Source organism: Amblyraja radiata, chromosome 32 (genome assembly GCF_010909765.2).
Source record: "Amblyraja radiata isolate CabotCenter1 chromosome 32, sAmbRad1.1.pri, whole genome shotgun sequence".
In the NCBI taxonomy this organism is placed as follows: Eukaryota; Metazoa; Chordata; class Chondrichthyes; order Rajiformes; family Rajidae; genus Amblyraja; species Amblyraja radiata.
Window position 1 is genome coordinate 20,135,883 of NC_045987.1, and position 18,588 is coordinate 20,154,470.

The 18,588-nt window shown below is 45.5% G+C and overlaps 1 protein-coding gene across 1 annotated transcript in view; it reads left to right on the forward strand.

Annotated features, from left to right (window-relative positions):
- Nucleotides 1-18,588, forward strand: part of crb2 (crumbs cell polarity complex component 2) — a 120,796-nt gene that overhangs the window by 46,960 nt on the left and 55,248 nt on the right. Inside the window, exon 2 of the mRNA XM_033048699.1 lies at nt 7,548-8,249. Within this exon, the coding sequence (XP_032904590.1) occupies nt 7,548-8,249 (702 nt within the window). The remainder of the gene's footprint in view (nt 1-7,547; nt 8,250-18,588) is intronic.

Sequence of the window (18,588 nt, forward strand, 5' to 3'; positions counted from 1 at the left end):
TGAAGACTGCAACAACCAGGTTCAGGAATAGCTACTTCCCCACAGCCATCAGGCTATTAAATCTGGCTCGGCCAAAACTCTGATTATTAATAACCACTTTCTGTTATTTGCACTTTACCAGTTTATTTATTCATGTGTGTATATATTTATATCATGGTATATGGACACATTTATCTGTTTTGTAGTAAATGCCTACTATTTTCTGTGTGCTTAAGCAAAGCAAGAATTTCATTGTCCTATACAGGGACACATGACAATAAACTCACTTGAACACTTGAACTTGAACATTCTACAAGGCAGTAAAAAGAGAGAAGATGGTGCAAAAAAAAAAAGACATTAATGCTGAGTCCATCACTTCCAGATATTTGGTGACATCTTCCACACAATATTTATTTAATTGGTGTCCTTCCATCCCATAACTCATTTGTTTAGTTGTGTTTAGCTTAAAGATGCGACATAGAAGCGGGCCCATCAACTAATGAAGGCAAGCATGTCATAAGCCTGAGATAGACACAAAATGCTGGAGTAAGTCAGCGGGACAGGCAGCATCTCTGGAGGGAAGGAATGGGTGATGTTTCTGGTTGAGACTCTTCTTTAGTCTGAAGAAACATAGAAACATAGAAACATAGAAAATAGGTGCAGGAGTAGGCCATTCGGCCCTTCGAGCCTGCACCGCCATTCAATATGATCATGGCTGATCATCCAACTCAGTATCCTGTACCTGCCTTCTCTCCATACCCCCTGATCCCTTTAGCCACAAGGGCCACATCTAACTCCCTCTTAAATATAGCCAATTAAGTGGCCTCAACTACATTCTGTGGCAGAGAATTCCAGAGATTCACATCGGGAACAATCTTCCTGCATTTAGCCTGTCCAACCCCTTAAGAATTTTGTATGTTTCTATAAGACCCTCAATCTCCTAAATTCTAGAGAGTACAAGCCGAGTCTATCCAGTCTTTCATCATATGAAAGTCCTGCCATCCCAAGAATCAGTCTGGTGAATCTTCTCTGTACTCCCTCTATGGCAAGAATGTCCTTCCTCAGATTAGGAGACCAAAACTGTACGCAATACTCCAGGTGTGGTCTCACCAAGACCCTGTACAACTGCAGTAGAACCTCCCTGCTCCTATACTCAAATCCTTTTGCTATGAATGCTAACATACCATTCGCTTTCTTTACTGCCTGCTGCACCTGCATGCCTACTTTCAATGACTGGTGTACCATGTCACCCAGGTCTCGTTGCATCTCCCCTTTTCCTAATCGTCCACCATTCAGATAATAGTCTACTTTCCTGTTTTTGCCGCCAAAGTGGATAACCTCACATTTATGTCTATGTCACCCCACTTCTATGTCACTTCTATGTCAGTAAGATCTATGTCACCCCACTTTCTCACCCACTTCCTACACACCAGGGGTAATTTCACAGAGGCCAATTCATCTACAGACCCGCACGTCTTTGGATGTGGGAGGAATACAGAGTGCCTGTTTGAAAGTCAAACGGTCACAGGTTAATGTGCAAACTCCACACAGACAGCACCCGAGGTCAAGATCGAACCCGGGTGTCCTGCACCATGAGGCAGCAGCTCTAACAGCTGCACCACTGTGCTGCCCCGTGATGTCTATCTCTGAGTGCATTGCTGGGAACAGCCCTTAGATTGTAGAGTCCTCTGTTGCACAACTGCTCGTTATCCGTGATAAGCACCCTGACATCTTTACTTTAGAGATACAGTGCAGAAACAGCCCTCCTAGTCCGCACAGGCACAGTGATCAGCCCGTACACTAGCACTATTCTACACGCTGGGGACAATTTACAATGTTACTGAAGCCAATTAATCTACAAACCTGTACGTCTTTGGATCTAGGGAGGAAACCGGAGCACCTGGAGGAAACCCACACAGTCACAGGGAGAACGTACAAACTCCACACAAACAGCACCCATGGTCAGGATTGTACTCAGCAAAGCCAAACTATAGAGAGGTGGGCAGCCATCTCCTCCCCATAGCAGCCGACTTGCTCAATACTCGCAAGGCCACGGCTTAGTCACTGAGGACTGTGCTTCCAGGGGAGCTGAACAAAGCTGATGAGCTCATTGAAAGTGAAGCACATCCCAGTGACGTGTCCCACTGTGCATTACAATGCAGTGCACACACTACCTCTCCCATTCATGTTCATACAATGACTCAAAGGAGGCACAGATGGGGCAAATCTTGGGATTAAACAGAAGCTCCCAGTCTACATTTAAAGGGCGGCTTAAAAAAAAACACAGCTATTTTAAAAGAACAGTGGACTCGCTGAAGCTTTGTGCAGCCAACGCCAAGGCTCTGTGGGGGAGGACCACAGTCGAGGGTCCTTCCACTGCTGGACATTGAGGGTCTGAGTCTGCTGGGGACACCCCTCAAACAAGGGAAGGATATCACCCCAGGGGGCCACAAGAGTGGCAAGGATGCTTGGTTTAAAGATAGTTGTGAACACGACTGGATCTGACACTAATGAATGTACAGACGCTGTTGTTGTTTTGTATATATTTTTTCATCAGAATATAGTTTATATTTGGAAATACAAAATAAAATGTAAAAGATCTTATTCATTTAATACAGCACGTGACTTATATGGACGTGTAGCACCATGCTATATTTAATTTTAAGTCAGGAAACTTAAGCTTATTTAGTTTGGAGATACACCGGGTCCGCGCCGACCAGCGATCCCCACATATTAACACCATCCTACACACACCAGGGGGAATTGTTACATTTACCAAGCCAATTAACCTACAAACCTGTACGTCTTTGGAGTGTGGGAGGAAACCGAAGACCTCGGAGTAACCCCAGGCAGGTCACGGGGAGAATTTACAATCTCCGTACAGGCAGCACCCATAGCCGGGATCGAACCCGGGTCTCTGGTGCTGCAAGCACTGTAAGGCAGCAACTCTACCGCTGCGCCACCGTGCCGCTCATTAGTCCTTTGATTTTCAACATGGGTTAAAGGAAGATTTGGATAATCCTCAGGACTGATGGTGCCTCTCTGGAAGACTTGTTATCCATGTTGTGGAGGTTCAGAGGAGATCTGATACAAGTATATAAAATGATGTGAGGCATAGATCTGGTGGACAGTCAGAACCTTTATCCCAGGATGCAAATGTCAAATACCAAAGGGCAGAGGGGGAATGTTTAAAGGAGATGTGCGGGGCAAGATTTTATACCCAGAGAGAGGTGGGTGCTTGGAACGCATTGCCTGGGGTGGAGGTGGAGGTAGATACAATAGTGGTGATTAAGAGGCTTTTAAATAGGCACTTGGATAGGCAGGGAATAGAGGGATATGGATCACCTGGAGGCAGGAGATTAGTTTATCTCACGATCATGTTCAGCACTGGCATTGTGGGCCGAAGGGCCTGTTCCTGTGCTGTGCTGTCCTATGTAGAAACAAAGAAATGCAGATGCTGGTTTGTACCAAAGATAGACACAAAATGCTCAATGGGTCAGGCAGCATCTCTGGAGAAAAAGGATGGGGTGACATTTGGGAATGGGACCCTGATTCAGACTGAAAAAAAGTACTGTTCCATGTTCTGTTGGATTATCAGAAGGTGTAAGATTTTGATGGTAAAATTCAATAACGGATGAACGGGTGAGACGAATATAACTACAGCAGGTTTCGAAAGCCAGATGACATCTGTATGGAAAACATTGATGGAAATGCAGACAAAACTCAGGATAAGATCCAGATTCTATATTCTACATTCAAATAAAGTCATAATAAAGCAAACATTATTTTTATATGTTACGCAATACTAAAATAAAATTTCCAGTGAAGTTTAGAGGGAATGTGTAGGAAGGAACTGCAGATGGCAGTTTAAACTGAAGAGACTCAAAAAGCTGGAGTAACTCAGCCGGACAGGTTGACAGTTCGTCTCGACCCAAAACGTCACCCATTCCTTCTCTACAGAGATGCTGCCTGTCCGGCTGAGTTACTCCAGCTTTTTGTGTGTAAGAAGGAACTGCAGATGCTGGAATAATCGAAGGTAGACAAAAATGCTGGAGAAACTCAGCGGGTGAGGCAGAATCTATGGAGCGAAGGAAATAGGCCACGTTTCGGGTCGAGACCCTTCTTCAGACTTCTCAAGCTTTTTGTGTCTATCTTAGGAAACATGGAGGACACCGATGAGTTGGGAGGGAGGTGGGAACCGGGGCCACAAGGGGGGGGGAACGGCAAAAGCACCAGGGGTCTAGTGAGTTGGAAGGGTATGTGGCAAGCATCTCCAGCAAGGCTAAATGCCAAACCATGGGTCTCAGCGTTTTTGTGTACCTTTGATTTTCCAGCATCTGCAGTTCCTTCTTATACACAAGGGACTTCCACATAGTCTGTTGGAGAATTATCGGGCTCTACATCAAGTCGGAATTATCGCTATACACCATTCTCTGCATATAACATTGCTTTCACCTTTTTTATAAATTGCTGTCACTGTTCTCCCTGAAGGAATTGGTTTAATTCACACTTACAATAGGTTCTTCCAAACTTAAAGAGCAGAATTTTTCAGTTAATTAGCCCTCGCTTTAAGCTGAACTCCAGTGCCGACCTGCAGAAATTTCCGTACCTTTGCATTTCTCTTATTCATAACTTTAGATCCATTCCATAGGGACAGACAACAATCAAGGTTAAACAGTTAATTGTCTTTATTTATCATCACAAGGCTGGAGAAAACTTATTTATGTGGAGCCAGCCAAAGTTTACCTGGTCTAATTTAAGGTGGAACAGTGGCGCAGCGGGTAGAGCTGCTGCCTCACAGCTCCAGTGACCTGGGTTCGATCCTGACCTCTGTGTGGAGTTTGCACGTGCTCCCTGTGACCACGTGGGTTTCTTCCAGGTGCTCCAGTTTCCTCTCACATCCCGAGGACATGTGGGTTTGTAGGTTAAGTGGCCCTCTTTAAAATTGCCCCTTGTGCGTAGGGAGTGGATGAGAAAGTGGGATCAGATAGATTTAGTGCGAATGGGTGATCGATGGTCACTGTGGGCCCGGTGGGCTGAAGGGCCTGTTTCCAATGCTGTATCTGCAAACTAAACTAAGCTAAATTCAGATAATCCACCTACCGGCGACTCCAATGGTTCGGTGTCTGGCAGGTGGGTGCTGAATCCCGCAATCCCTCAGGAATACCAGTGCTCCGGTTTCGACTCTCCCTCTGAATTCACTTCCCATGTCCCCCTAAAGATCTCCCAGCTCTGTCTCTTTGGTGATCCCTTTAAGTTCACATGATTCACTGGATAGATTTAGTTTAGCATGGAAACAGGCCCCTCAACCCACCAAGTCCACACCGACCATCGATCACCCCTTCACACTAGTTCGACGTTATCCCACGTTCTCATCCACTCCCTACACACTAGGGACTATTTTACAGAGGCCAATTAACCAGCAAACCCACACGTCTTTGGGATGTGGGAGGATATTGGAGCACTGGGTGTTTTTAAAAGCGGAGATTGATAGGTTCTAGATTAGTCATTCATCATCGTTGAAACATTAGCGACGCCGTGGTGCTGGTTTGGAACAGTGGAACGGTGACGGATGCACCGCACATCCCTGTCCTCCAGTTCCTGCGGACTTCCGCCGCTGGAAGTACAGGATTTTGGTGTGTGTGTGCTTTACCATCATTCCTTACAATGCAGTGTACGACAGTGATCGCAACTTCTACTGAAGTGTGGGTGGCCGTTGGCTCGCTAGAAGCTCATCCTCCCTTTGACAGGTCTTGTTTTTGGTCCTGCTGGGGGTCCACAGCCCCCTCCTCACCTGGCAAACCAGGTGGGGGAGACGGTTTAGTCGCCGACTATCCGACCATGGAGCAGGTAGCACGGGATTACATGGTACCCATGACGGGGTGGGGGGGGGGGAACTCCCTCCGACCTGACCTGACATTCTTCATTAGTAAGGGCATCAAAAGGTACGAGGAGCAGGCAGGAGAATGGGGTTGAGTGGGAAAAATAGATCAGTCATGATCGAACGGCAGAGCAGGCTTGATGGGCCGAATGGCCTCAATCTGTTCCTATGTCTTATGGTCACCTGGAGGACACCCACGGAGAGAAATTAGCAAAATATTTCACAAAAATAGCTGTAAAACAGAAACAGCTGGAGCAACTCAGCAGGACAGGCAGCATCTGTGGAGGGATAGCTCAGAACCATTGTCCAGACTGGTCACCGGATAAGCTAACATTCTGCAGCCTTATGCCTGCAGAAAAGTAAACTAAAATTGCGTTGAAGTATTAATAGATAACATCCAATAGTCTGGGAAACCGAGGGATCTGGAGTATGACTGCAGTGGGACTTGGACATGCAGTGCCTGTGAGATTAGAGTCTCGCTGCCTGAATAGCATGCAACAAAGCATTTCACTGACCCTCAGTACACAAAAATTAACTAAACCAAACCAGAGTGACTTTAAACAGTTTACTTTCAAAGATTGATAAAGCTGGTTTATTTAGATTGCTCCTCTCTGTGGAGCTTACGTTAGACCCAACTGTGGGATATTCCTGAAGCGTTCATTAATACAGTCAGGATTTCTGCACTGACAGTATACACAGCCTCCCCCCTTGTACAGGATTCACATGGTCCATCATCCCATTGCTGGGAGATGGGGCAATGAAGTCTATTCTTAATATCAAGGACTTTCAACTGAAAGATATGGGGTAAAAACGGACAAAACGGGACTACCTTGGATGGAGCATCTTGGTCGGCATGGATGAGTTTAAAGGAGATGTGGGGGGCAAGTATTTTACACTGAGGATAGTGGGTGCCTGGAACATACTGCCAGGGGTGGTGGTGGAGGCTGATATAATAGTAGCATTTCAGAGGCTTCTGGATATGCAGGGAATGGAGGGTCATGGATCATGGGTAGGCAGGGGAGATGAGTTTAACTTGGCATCACGTTCAGCATGGTTATTGTGGACTGGAGGGCCTGTTCCTGTGCTGTACTATGTTTTAGTTTAAGAGATACAGTGTGGAAACAGGTCCTTCGGCCCATCAAGTCCACGCCAACCATTGATCACCCGATCCCACTACGCACTAGGGGCAATTTACAGAGGCCAACTAACCTACAAACCCGCGCCACTTCGGGATTGCGGGAGGAAACCGGAGCAACCGGAGAAAACCCACACAGTCGCAGGGAGACCGTAGAAACTCGACACAGCCATCACCTGAGGTCAGGATCGAACCTGGGACTCTGCTGCTGTTTTACCACTGTGTCACTGTGCTGCCCTGGAATGTTACATAGAGCCATACTGTGCAGAAACGTGCCCTTCAGCTCAACTTGCCCACACCGCCCAACATGCCCCATCTGCACTAGTCCCACCTGCCTGCGTTTGGCCCCTATCCCCCTAAACCTGTCCTTTCCCCAATCCAAATGTTTCATAAATTTTGCAAAACTATCTGCCCCCTTGGGCAGCTCTTCCCTACAATTATACTTAGTTATTCCTTCAATATTATGATAACACAGAAAACAGGAGGCTGGTTACTCTGTCGAGATATACACTAGAGTTATTAAAACACTATTGTTTTTTTTAAATCACACAGGTCATCTATGTTCCTCGGAAGACAATGAGTGCCTATCGGAGCCATGCCAGAACAAAGGGAGTTGCATAGCTGGCCTGGACAACTACACTTGCCAGTGTCCACGGGACCCTCTGATCTACTTTGGGAAGAATTGCGAGCTACTGTTTGACGCCTGCCGCTTCCCGCTATGCATGAACAACGGCACCTGCCACACCACACTGGGAAGCCTGCAGTACAACTGCACATGTTTACCTGGCTTTGCAGGTAGTCAATGCAGTGTAAATATAAATGAGTGCGAGAGCAATCCTTGCCCAGGGCTTCATGTGGATTGCGTAGATCAGGTGAATGGATATAGTTGCCGGTGTTCTCCCGGGTATGAAGGGGAAAACTGTACAACAGAAACCAATGAGTGCCTTGCCAACTCATGCAAGAACAATGGAACTTGCGTGGATGGGATTGGAGATTACACTTGCGAATGTCAGCCTGGTTACACAGGGGTTAGCTGCGAGACCGACATTGACGAGTGTGCGTCCAGCCCCTGTTTGAACGGGGCTCTGTGTATTGATGCGGTAAATATATATAGATGCTTCTGTGTTCCTGGATATCAGGGATCTAACTGTGAGATTGACATCAACGAATGTGCGTCCAGGCCTTGCGGGAACGGTGCTACCTGCGTTCATGACGTGGATCGATACTTGTGTGTCTGTCCTCTTGGCTACCAAGGTAATTTACCATTCAAGTCTAGGGCATGCATACCTTTTATAGTAGAATAGTAATCCTACTAATATAGATAGACTTTCTGCAGATAAAATGGGTGGAGCCTGCGAATGAATGCAAAGTGTTAAAATCGCGAGAATGAACGGAAGTTTGGAGTTGTCTTCGCCCACGTATGGATACAATTCAACTTTGGAGCAAAGGTGGTGATTTCATGTAATTACAGATCCCTGCCCAACATGACCATTCGTGCCATCGGTCACTGGTTTTGCCTCTAGGATTGGATCACTATTGATGCCATCATCTTAGTTTAGTTTGGTTTAGAGACACAGCGCGGAAACAGGCCCTTTGGCCCACCGAGTCCGGACCGACCAGCGAACACTATCCTACACACACTTGGGACAATTTACAATGATACCAAGCTAATTAGCCCACGAACTTGTACGTCTTTGGAGTGTGGGAGGAAACCGAAGATCTCGGAGAAAACCCATACAGGTCATGGGGAGGACATGCAATCTCTGTAGAGACAGCACCCGTAGTCAGGATTGAACCCAGGTCTCTGGCGCTGTGAAGTAGTAGCTCTACTGCTGCACCACTGTGCTGCCTTAACTGACATTCAAGGCAAATAACAGAGACATATTTGTTGGACACAACATTCTGTTCTACTATTGTAGAATATATAGAACAGTGTATATTTGATTCCATCAATCCACACTGTGATATATTGGTGGAATAGAACCAATATTTCCTTTCTCATCTAGTCAACTAGATTTGGTGTACTCTGTTATTTACCAAAAAGATAGACAATGTTACTTATTCTCTTAATTTCTGACAATATTCCTCTGTGAGAACCAGTAGTACTCAGTGATACATAACCTGGTGTTATCTGACCATTTACACTGATCCCACACTAACTTCATTTTATATTTTATTCTCCCCATTTTCCTCTCCCCGTTATTTCACCTACACACTAAAACGGTTACAGTTAACCTACTAACCCGCATGTCTTTGGGATGTGGGAGGAAATTGTACCAGAATCTCTCTTTAGCAAGGATAGGCAATAAGTTAAACTTTCAAAATACCTGTAGTGTATGAAACTAAATAGCTTGCAGAGAGCGACAAATCAGATGTCCTTCATTTGGATTCTCCCAGACAGATATTAGGTTCCACAAATACAAAAAAAAACACAGTGCTGGAGACACTCAGCTGGTCAGGCAGCATCTGTAGAGAGACAATGAAGATTACCGTTTGAAGTTGAAGATCAAGGATCCGATGAAGGGTCATCACTAACTCTGTTTCTCGCTCCACAGATGTCACCTGACGTTGATTGCTCCCAACGTTTTGTAATTTTATTTCACATTTCAAGAATCTGCAGTTTTTTTGATTTGCAAACTAAAGTTTCACCTTGTTTGATACAAAGAACATAAGCATTTATGTAAGGGGAGTAATGGGTCACATGGTACAGCTCTTAAAGGAGTGGGCACTCACCAAAGGGGCGGCATGGTGGTGCAGCGGTAGAGTTGCTGCCTTACGGCGCCAGAGACCCAGGTTCGATACTGACCACGGGTGCTGTCCGTATGGAGTTTGTACCTTCTCCCTGTGACCGCGTGGGTCTTCTCCAGCTGCTCTGGTTATCTCAATCAATCCAAAGACGTGCATGTTTGTAGGTTAATTGGCTTCTGTAAATTATCTCTAGTGTGTCGAATAGAACTCGTGTATAGTGATCGCTGATCTGTGAGGACTCGGTGGGATGAAGACCCTGTTTCCATGCTGTATCTCCAAAACAAAGGTTAGACAAGTTGGCACTATCTGGTTCAGGACCACACTAATCCAATTTAGATCAATCTCCTAAAATTAAGAGTTTATTTACCATTTTATTTGTAATGGGTAATTCTCAGGCATTCGAAGTTTCCTCCGTCTGCTGACTATAACAGCTGGCATGATACAGATAACAGTGGAGCAGACTCTTTAGTTCTGGTGAAGAAGACTCCACAAGCGATTAGAGACACAAGAGACTGCAACTGCTGGAACCTTGAGCATAACACACAGCGCTGGGGCAACTTAGTGGGTCAGGCAACATCTGTGCAGGGAATGCACAGGCAACCTGTTGGGTTGAAACTCTTCCTCAGACTGGAAGGATCTGAAGAAGTCTGAAGAAGGGTCCCGATCCGAAACAATGCCCATCTATTCCCTGCCCAGTTGCTGCCTGAGCCGCTGAGTTTCTCCAGCACTTCGTAATTTGCTCCATATCCATTTAACCAGTTTCACAATTCGGATATCCAAAATAACATGGCCCCGGGTCCAGTAAATGTTCAGGTTGGTTCATTTACTTTGTAGAAAATATAGTTTACAAATTGATTGTTATTAAAATGATGTATTTTTGCTAAAAGAGTAAAAGGCAACTAAAGTCCAACAAGCCCAGCAACTGGTTTGTCGATGGCTGGTCATTAATTTTGCTTTCCTATGACAAATCCTTATACTGCCCAAATCAAACCTGACACTCAAGATCCCATCCTGTCACTATCCTAAACTTAATCTGATGTCAGGGCATTAGTATCAGGCACATTTTCATCAGCTTCAGTAAACATTTCCTGGGAAACTTTGACACATCTAAGTAGAAAATTACTAAGACTTTGAAAATGACGTCCAATGTGTAAAGGTTTAAGTGCTTGGTTGAATCACACAGAAACACAGAGAAACAGGGACATCCTGAGGATCAGCCATCTGTGGAAGCCCACCTGATTTTAGACTTTAGGCTTTAGAGATACAGCGCAGAAACAGGCCCTTCGGCCCACCAAATCCATTCCTTCCTGCGATCACCTCGTATACCAGCACTATCTGACACACTAGGGACAATTTACATTTTTTTTAACTGAAGCCAATTAAACTACAAACCTGCGCGTCTTTGGAGTGTGGGAGGAAACCGGAGCACCTGGAGAAAACCCACGCGGTCACAGGGAGAATGTACAAACTCCGTACAGGCAGCACCCGAGGTCAGGATTGAACCTGGGTCTCCAGCGCTGTAAGGCAGCACTTCTACCAATGTGCCACTGTGTCTGGGTTAAAGCATTTCAGGTAATCCATTAAACAGAGAAAAGGACATCTCTATATAATGGTGGAAAATGACGTTTAGCCTGGCAGGATGTTAATTCACAAAAATAACTGGATCCTCAGATAATGCAAACTTGTTCTGTAAAAAACCATGACCCTTTAAACTCAAACTACCCAGATTTGTTTAGTTTAGTTTAGTTTAGTTTAGTTGACTTAATTTAGTTTAGAGACGCATCGCGGTAACAGGCGCTTTGGTCCTCCAAGTTCATGTCGACCATTGATCATCCACTCACACTAGTTCTATGTTATCCCACTTTCACATCCGCTCCCTACACACGAGGGGCAATTTTACAGAGGCCAATTAACCTACAAACTCGCACATCCTTGGGACGTGGGAGGTAACCCATGCGGTCACAGGAGGAACGTGCAATCTCCACACACAGCCAGCACCCGTGGGCAGGATCGACCTGGGTATCTGGCGCGGTGAGGCAGCAGCTGTGCCACTGTGCTTCCCTGTCACAGACATTTATATATTTCAACGTTTGTAGATCAGGGGCTATTTTTTGGAGTAATTCAAACAACTTTATGATACTTCTTCAATGCTAACCTGGAGCAGTTGGTAGCCTCCTCTGCCAGATGTTAGCAGGTTCAGGCACCTCTCTATGCTGCCATCAGTACAGGACATTATCTATTGTCACAGGGATCGTGTGGTGTGATCTCAATGCAATGTCAAAGAGGAGAGCAGGGGAGTTAATCTATTGCCTTGGTTATCCTTTGGTTAACCCTATAACTCATTAACTCTCAATCTAGATTAGATTAGATTAGACTTTATTAATCCCCTTATTCAGGGGAAATTCAGATGTCCTTGCAGCACACTAATTAAAATACAACATAGTATTCATGAAGAAATTCCACACCAAAACATAAAAACATCCCCCCACAGTGGGAATCACAAAGTCCAGTCCCATCCTCTTGGCCCCATCCTCTACATCAATTAAAATTCTAGTGGAGAAGGCCATCATTGCAATGTTGATTGTATGAGCTTGCTGTGTGAAATCCTATGGGCCTTCAAAGGGATTTAAACATGCTTTAGGGGGCAGTTATAGAATCATAGAGCTATACAGCATGGAAACAGGCCCTTCAGCCCAACTGGTCCATGCATGGGGAGAGGTGGGACAAGGACACATGAAGATGGGGCATACTTCCATTGCTCTGCTTCTAATACTACATGTGATTGGCTGCTAAGGATATTGGGATGATAAAGGCACTATAAAAATGCAAGACCTTTTAGTTACCAATTTTGAATCAGATGCGGTTGCGTTTACCAGTGCGTTTTGGTAGGAAAAAGGTGCCGTTACCCATCCTGCTGTTAGTGTTTATGTTGGATTGTCATGTGTAAGCCGCTTAAAAGGACATAACGTGCTGGAGTAACTCAGCAGGCCAGGCAGCATCTCTGGAGTCATAGAGTCTTACAGCGTGGAAACAAGCCCTTCAGCCCAACTTGCCCACTGCGGTCAACGTCCCATCTACACCAGTTCCACCTGCCTGTGTTTGGCCCATATCATCTAAACCTGTCCTATCCATGTGCCTGCCTAAATATTTCTTAAACGTTGTGATAGTGCCTGCCTCAACTACCTCCTCTGGCAGCTCATTTCATACACCCACCTCCCGTTGTATGGAAAAAGTTACTCCTCAGATTCCTATTAAGTCTTTCCCCCCCCCCCCCCCCCCCCCCCCCTCGCCTTAAACCTATGACCTCTGGTTCTCGATTCCCCTGCTCCGGGCAAGAGACTATGTGTGTCTACCCGATCTATTCCTTTCAAGATTTTATATACATGGAGATAATGGATAGGTTACTTTTGGGGTGAGACCCTTCTTCAGACTGATTGTGAATGGGGAGGAGGTGGGGGGAGGGGGGGGGAGGGTGGAGTAGAGAGGTAGAAGCGGGGAGCAGCAGGACAAAGCACAGTAGATGATCGGACAACACCGGCGGGGTGGGGGGGGGGGGGGGGGGGGGGGGGGTTTGATAGGCAGATAGTTGGAACAAAAGCCAGAGATAAGAGGAGAAGGTGTGAGATAGTGTTGAAGAGTTGCGAATTGTGAAGCTTGTATGGGAGGGGAGAGGGGAGGGGAGAAATGGGTGGGGGTCTAGGTGGGGCATTGGGGAGGAGAGGGGGGGGGGGAAGAAAAAGCGGGAGAGTGTGTGGGAGAAAGGGAGTATGTTGTGGGGTGGAGTGGGGTAGGAGTTCACTTAAAATTGGGGAACTCAATGCTTTTTCCATTGAAAGCTACCAAGCAGAATATGAGTACGTTTAAGGGCCTGATCACCAAATTTAGTTGACACGTTTTATTTTTGAAACTTAAAAAAATTCAATTGAAGAGCTTCAAGGATGTAACTTTAAAAGTGTGAAAATCTGTATTTTTACCTTTTTAGAGGTGCTGATATTCTTTACCTGCACCAGGTAGAGTGGATGTGGAGAGGATGCTTCCATTAGTGGGAGAGTCTAGGACTAGAGGTCACAGCCTCAGAATTAAAGGATGTTCTTTTCGGGAGGAGATGAGGAGGAATTTCTTTAGTCAGAGGGTGGTGAATCTGTGGAATTCTTTGCTGTGGAGGCCAAGTCAGTGGATATATTTAAGGTCGAGATAGGTAGATTCTTGATTAGTACGAGTGTCAGAGTTTATGGGGCGAAGGCAGGAGAATGGGGTTAGGAGGGAGAGATCGATCTGCCATGATTGAATGGCGGAGTAGCCTTGATGTGCCGAATGGCCTCATTCTGCTCCTATCACGTATGATCTTATGATCCAATGATCACCATCACAAACAAAAGTGCCGGTGCCTACGAGAACCCATCCCATGAACAGAGAGCGCAGTCGATTCTTAATCTCTGTGAGAAACCGCTCTGATTTATCCTTCGGCAAAGTGGGAATTTTTCAGCTGCCTGTTACTTTGTTCCTCTCCGCAGCCTCAGCTATTCCGTTCCTTTCCCTATCCTTTGACCTTTTAAAAACACAAGACTCTGCATCATCAGCCCAGCAGATGCTCTTTCTGTTTATTTAGCAGTTTAAAGGTCAGGGAAACAAGTTCTAACTCATTTGTAGCTCCGTTATTTAAACCTACACATCTGCTGCCTCGACATAAAGTAAATGGCTTTTTTTTTCCTGATCTTAATTAAAAGTGCGAAGACATTTATGATAAAGGGAGATATCAGGCCGAAATGTATTTATTAAATCTCGATTAAAAGTATTTTGGGTCGCCGTTCATGTAGAGTATAGTTGAAGATATCTAATTCAATGTAGTCCCATGTTTAATATACAAATATTATTATTAATAATAATAATAATAATAATAATAATAATGATAATATATTTATTTGTATAGCACATTTAAAAACAACTCACGTTGACCAAAGTGCTTCAAATCAGTGCAGGTACTAATGTGATACATACAATGGTACACAGATCTAACAATACATACATAAACTGTTTACAGCGCCCCCTCAGAGGGGCTCAAAAATGCTAGGGAGTAGAAATAGGTTTCGAGTCGTGACTTAAAGTAGTAGATGGTGGGGGCAGTTCTGATGAGGAGCGGGATGCCAATCTCGGGTGAAATGTAGTTAAAATTATGGACATATTTGGACCACAATCTGAATTTCTTTGATTTCACATCATTTGATTTTTATTTTTCAAAAAGATATATTCGAGCTTCTGAAATAACAGCACTACAAAATCTTGGGAGGAAAAGATCGGGTAGATGCAGTAGATCGGGTAGATGCAGAGTTTCTTGCCCAGAGTAGGGGAATCGAGAACTAGAGGACATAGGTTTAAGGTGAAGGGGGAAAGATTTAATAGGAACCTGAGGGGTAACCTTTTGACTCAAAGGTTGGTGGGTGTATGGAACAAGCTGCCGGAGGAGGTAGTTGAGGCAGGGACTATCGTGCCATTTAAGAAACATTTAGACAGGTTCATGGATAGGACAGGTTTAGAAGGATATGGGCCAAACACATGCAGGTGGGACTGGTGCAGGTGAGACATGTTGGTCAGTGTAGGTAAGTTGGGCCGAAGGTCCTGTTTCCACGCTGTAAGACTCTATGACACGATAAAAATATTTTCTCTGTTCTCGGTTGGGCTGTTGCGAATTCCTATTTAAACCTTAAACAGTGACACAGTTGGTTGAGCTGCTCCCATCTCAGCTCCAGAGACCCAGGTTCGATACTGACCTCGGGTGCTGTCTGTGTGAAGTTTGCATGTTCTCCCTCTGACCACGTGAGATTTCACTGGGTGCTCCAGTTTCCTCCCACATCTTAAAGACATGTAGATTTGCAGGTTAATTGGACTCTGTAAATTGTCCCAGTGTGTAGAGAGTGGCTGAGAAAACGGGAAAACACAGAATTAATGTACACGGGTGATCGATGGTCAGCATGGACTCGGTGGGCCGAAGGGCAATCTACATCTCTGAACATTGCTAAAGAGGAATAAATAACCACAAAGCATCATATCTGGATATGAAGTTTCCTCTCTGTTCTTGGTGGTCAGCCCAACAAATTAAATCACATAATTTAAAAAAAATTGAATGATAAAAGAATCCTTTGCGTATAAAAAACAGGCTCACATTTAAGTTTAGTTTTGACAGACAAATAACTATTAATGAAGCACATCTGCCTTTTCAAAACCACTGTGTGCCTGTATTATATCCACTGAATTAATCGTGTTAATACGTTGGGTTTTGGGTGAAAAAGTTTCATCTCAGCCTCAACAACTCCACCTCCCCCTGCCCGTCCCAAAACCCACCCCTGACATCTTCCACATCCAAGATCCAACCCCTGAATAACTTACGCACCCCCTAGTTATTGAAGATGGACACAAAGTTATGGAGTAACTCAGCGGGTCAGGCAGCATCTCTGGAAGAAAAAGAATGGGTGACGTTTCGGTTCGGGACCCATCTTGCCCCATGTTATTGCCACGTGAAACGAGATGCAGTGAAAGGCTTTGCTTGTGTGCTATCCGGTCAAATCAGATCGTACTGTACATGAATCAAGCCATATGCAAGTACAAGTTGTGCAAAGAGAAAGAACCAGAGTGCAGAATATAGTCTTACAGCGATATAGTGTTACAGTTACAGTTACAAACTCCAAGGTCTGCAATGAGGTTATTAATAGTTATTGATCTCCCCGCCATTGGAAATAAGTTCACCGTGTTTGATCCATATGGTCCTTGCTTTATTTTACACACCTCCACTTAATCTCTCTGCGGCTCAAGAACACAGCCTCAACACAGCCTGTCCTTCCTCATAACAATAACCCTCCAACATCCTCGTGAGTCCCTTTTCACCCGCTCTCACCGAGCCGACATCCTTTGCAGCACGACACACCTGGCCTTTTGCTTATCGAAATATATTTCTTCCATCCAGTCTTCTCTGTTATATTGGAAAGAAAATATTATTCCGAAGCACATTTTTTGGGCGGCACAATGGCCGCTTCACAGCGCCAGGGACCCGGGTTCAATCCTGACCTCGGGTGCTGTCTGTGTGTGGAGTTTGCTCATTCCCTCTGTGATCGTGTGGGTTTCCTCTGGGTGCTCCGGTTTCCTCCCACATCCTAAAGACGTGCAGCTCTGTATGTTAATTGGCCCTCTGTAACTTTCCCCTAGAGTGTAGGGAGTGGATGAGAAAGTGGAATAACCTAGAACTAGTGTGAACGGATGATCGATGATCAGTGTGGTTTGAGTGGGCCTCTTTCCATGCTTTAGAGATACACCGAGTCCATGCCGAGCAGTGATCAGCCCGTACACTAGCACTATCCTACACACAAGATTCAAGATTCAAGAGAGTTTATTGTCATGTGTCCCAGATAGGACAATGAAATTCTTGCTACACTAGGGACAATTTACAATTTTTACCAAAGCCAATTAACCTACAAATCCTTGGCTTGTGGGAGGAAACCGGAGCAGCCGGAAAAAATCTACGTGGTCACAGGGAGAATGTACAAACTGCGTTACAGGCAGCACCCTCAGTTAGGATCAAACCTGGGTCTCTGGTGCTGTAAGGCAGCAACTCTACCGCTGCACCACTGCGCTGCCCGCAAATGCTGCATCTCTATAACTAAACTTTATAAAGTCCTTGATGGTGGTTTAGTGTGATTCATTATTCTGCTTCCACAGCTTCTATACTTGTTGCTGTTTTTGTTTTGAATGGTTTGAATTCCCACCCAAGTGATATGACCCAGGGCAGGCCAGCAACATAGCTTCCCGGTGAATCGCCGCTGAAGATCAGCGAGCACAGCAACCTGCAACATCTCAAGTGAGAGACCTTAAGCCCACTTAAGCCTGGGGTCCCTTTCACAGCCTGGCACGGCACTGCCTCGTACAGGCCTGACGCCCTTGCTTGTGTCTGACAGATGAGGTGGGATAGCTAAAACTGTCAGAGCCTTATCAGCGAGCGAGGTTCATGCACTCACTTCCATTAGTGTCTGAAAGAGCCCCATTTTGTGCAATCAATAACCGAACGTTAAAACAGATTCCTTAAAGTCCACAAATTCCAAAGCCATGACACAGTTGGCTGCAGTTTAAATCAAAGTCCTGCAGGTTTGGTGATATTTGCCTCTAAATTGCAAACACCAAGATTTCTGATTAAAGAACTGTATTGAAGCCGACTGCAGATCTAGTTCACTCTGTACAAGACAGTTGTCAGGGGTGTGCCCGAGCTGTCATTTTGGGCACTGCAGAAGGTGCCTCTTGAAGGGTGTCAGGGGTTATGGGGAGAAGGCAGGAAAATAGGGTTAGGAGGGAGAGATAGATCGTCCATGATTGAATGGCGGAGGAGACTTGATGGGCCGAATGGCCCAAATCTGCTCCTATCACTTGTAATCTTATGATCTTATGTTCCGTGTATAGATAGGTACAAAATGCCGGTGTAACCCAGCGGGTCAGGCAGCATCTCTGGAGTTCCATGTAACTCCGGTGCTGGTGTGGGTCAGTTCAAAGGAGGCGCATTGACCAAGATTGCACTAAGGGGAGGTGAGCAGGTAGAAATAGAAAGTTCAAGGGGAGTCTCGGTGGTTCCTGGTAGGTGCCAGCAGAAGGCATCAGTCACGCCCATCCCTGGATGATGGGCTAGGCTGGGTTGGCACGGAAAGGATGGGCTGAATGCCTGCCCCTGAGTCATCGGTTAATTATGATTCTGCAATTTCACATATCCAGCAGTGGTCCACACTGAGACATTGTTATTTCCCTCCCCCAGCCTCTCTGCCCGCTGTCCTTTCCACCCAATATCCCTCCCACCCACCAGCTTCTCCCCATT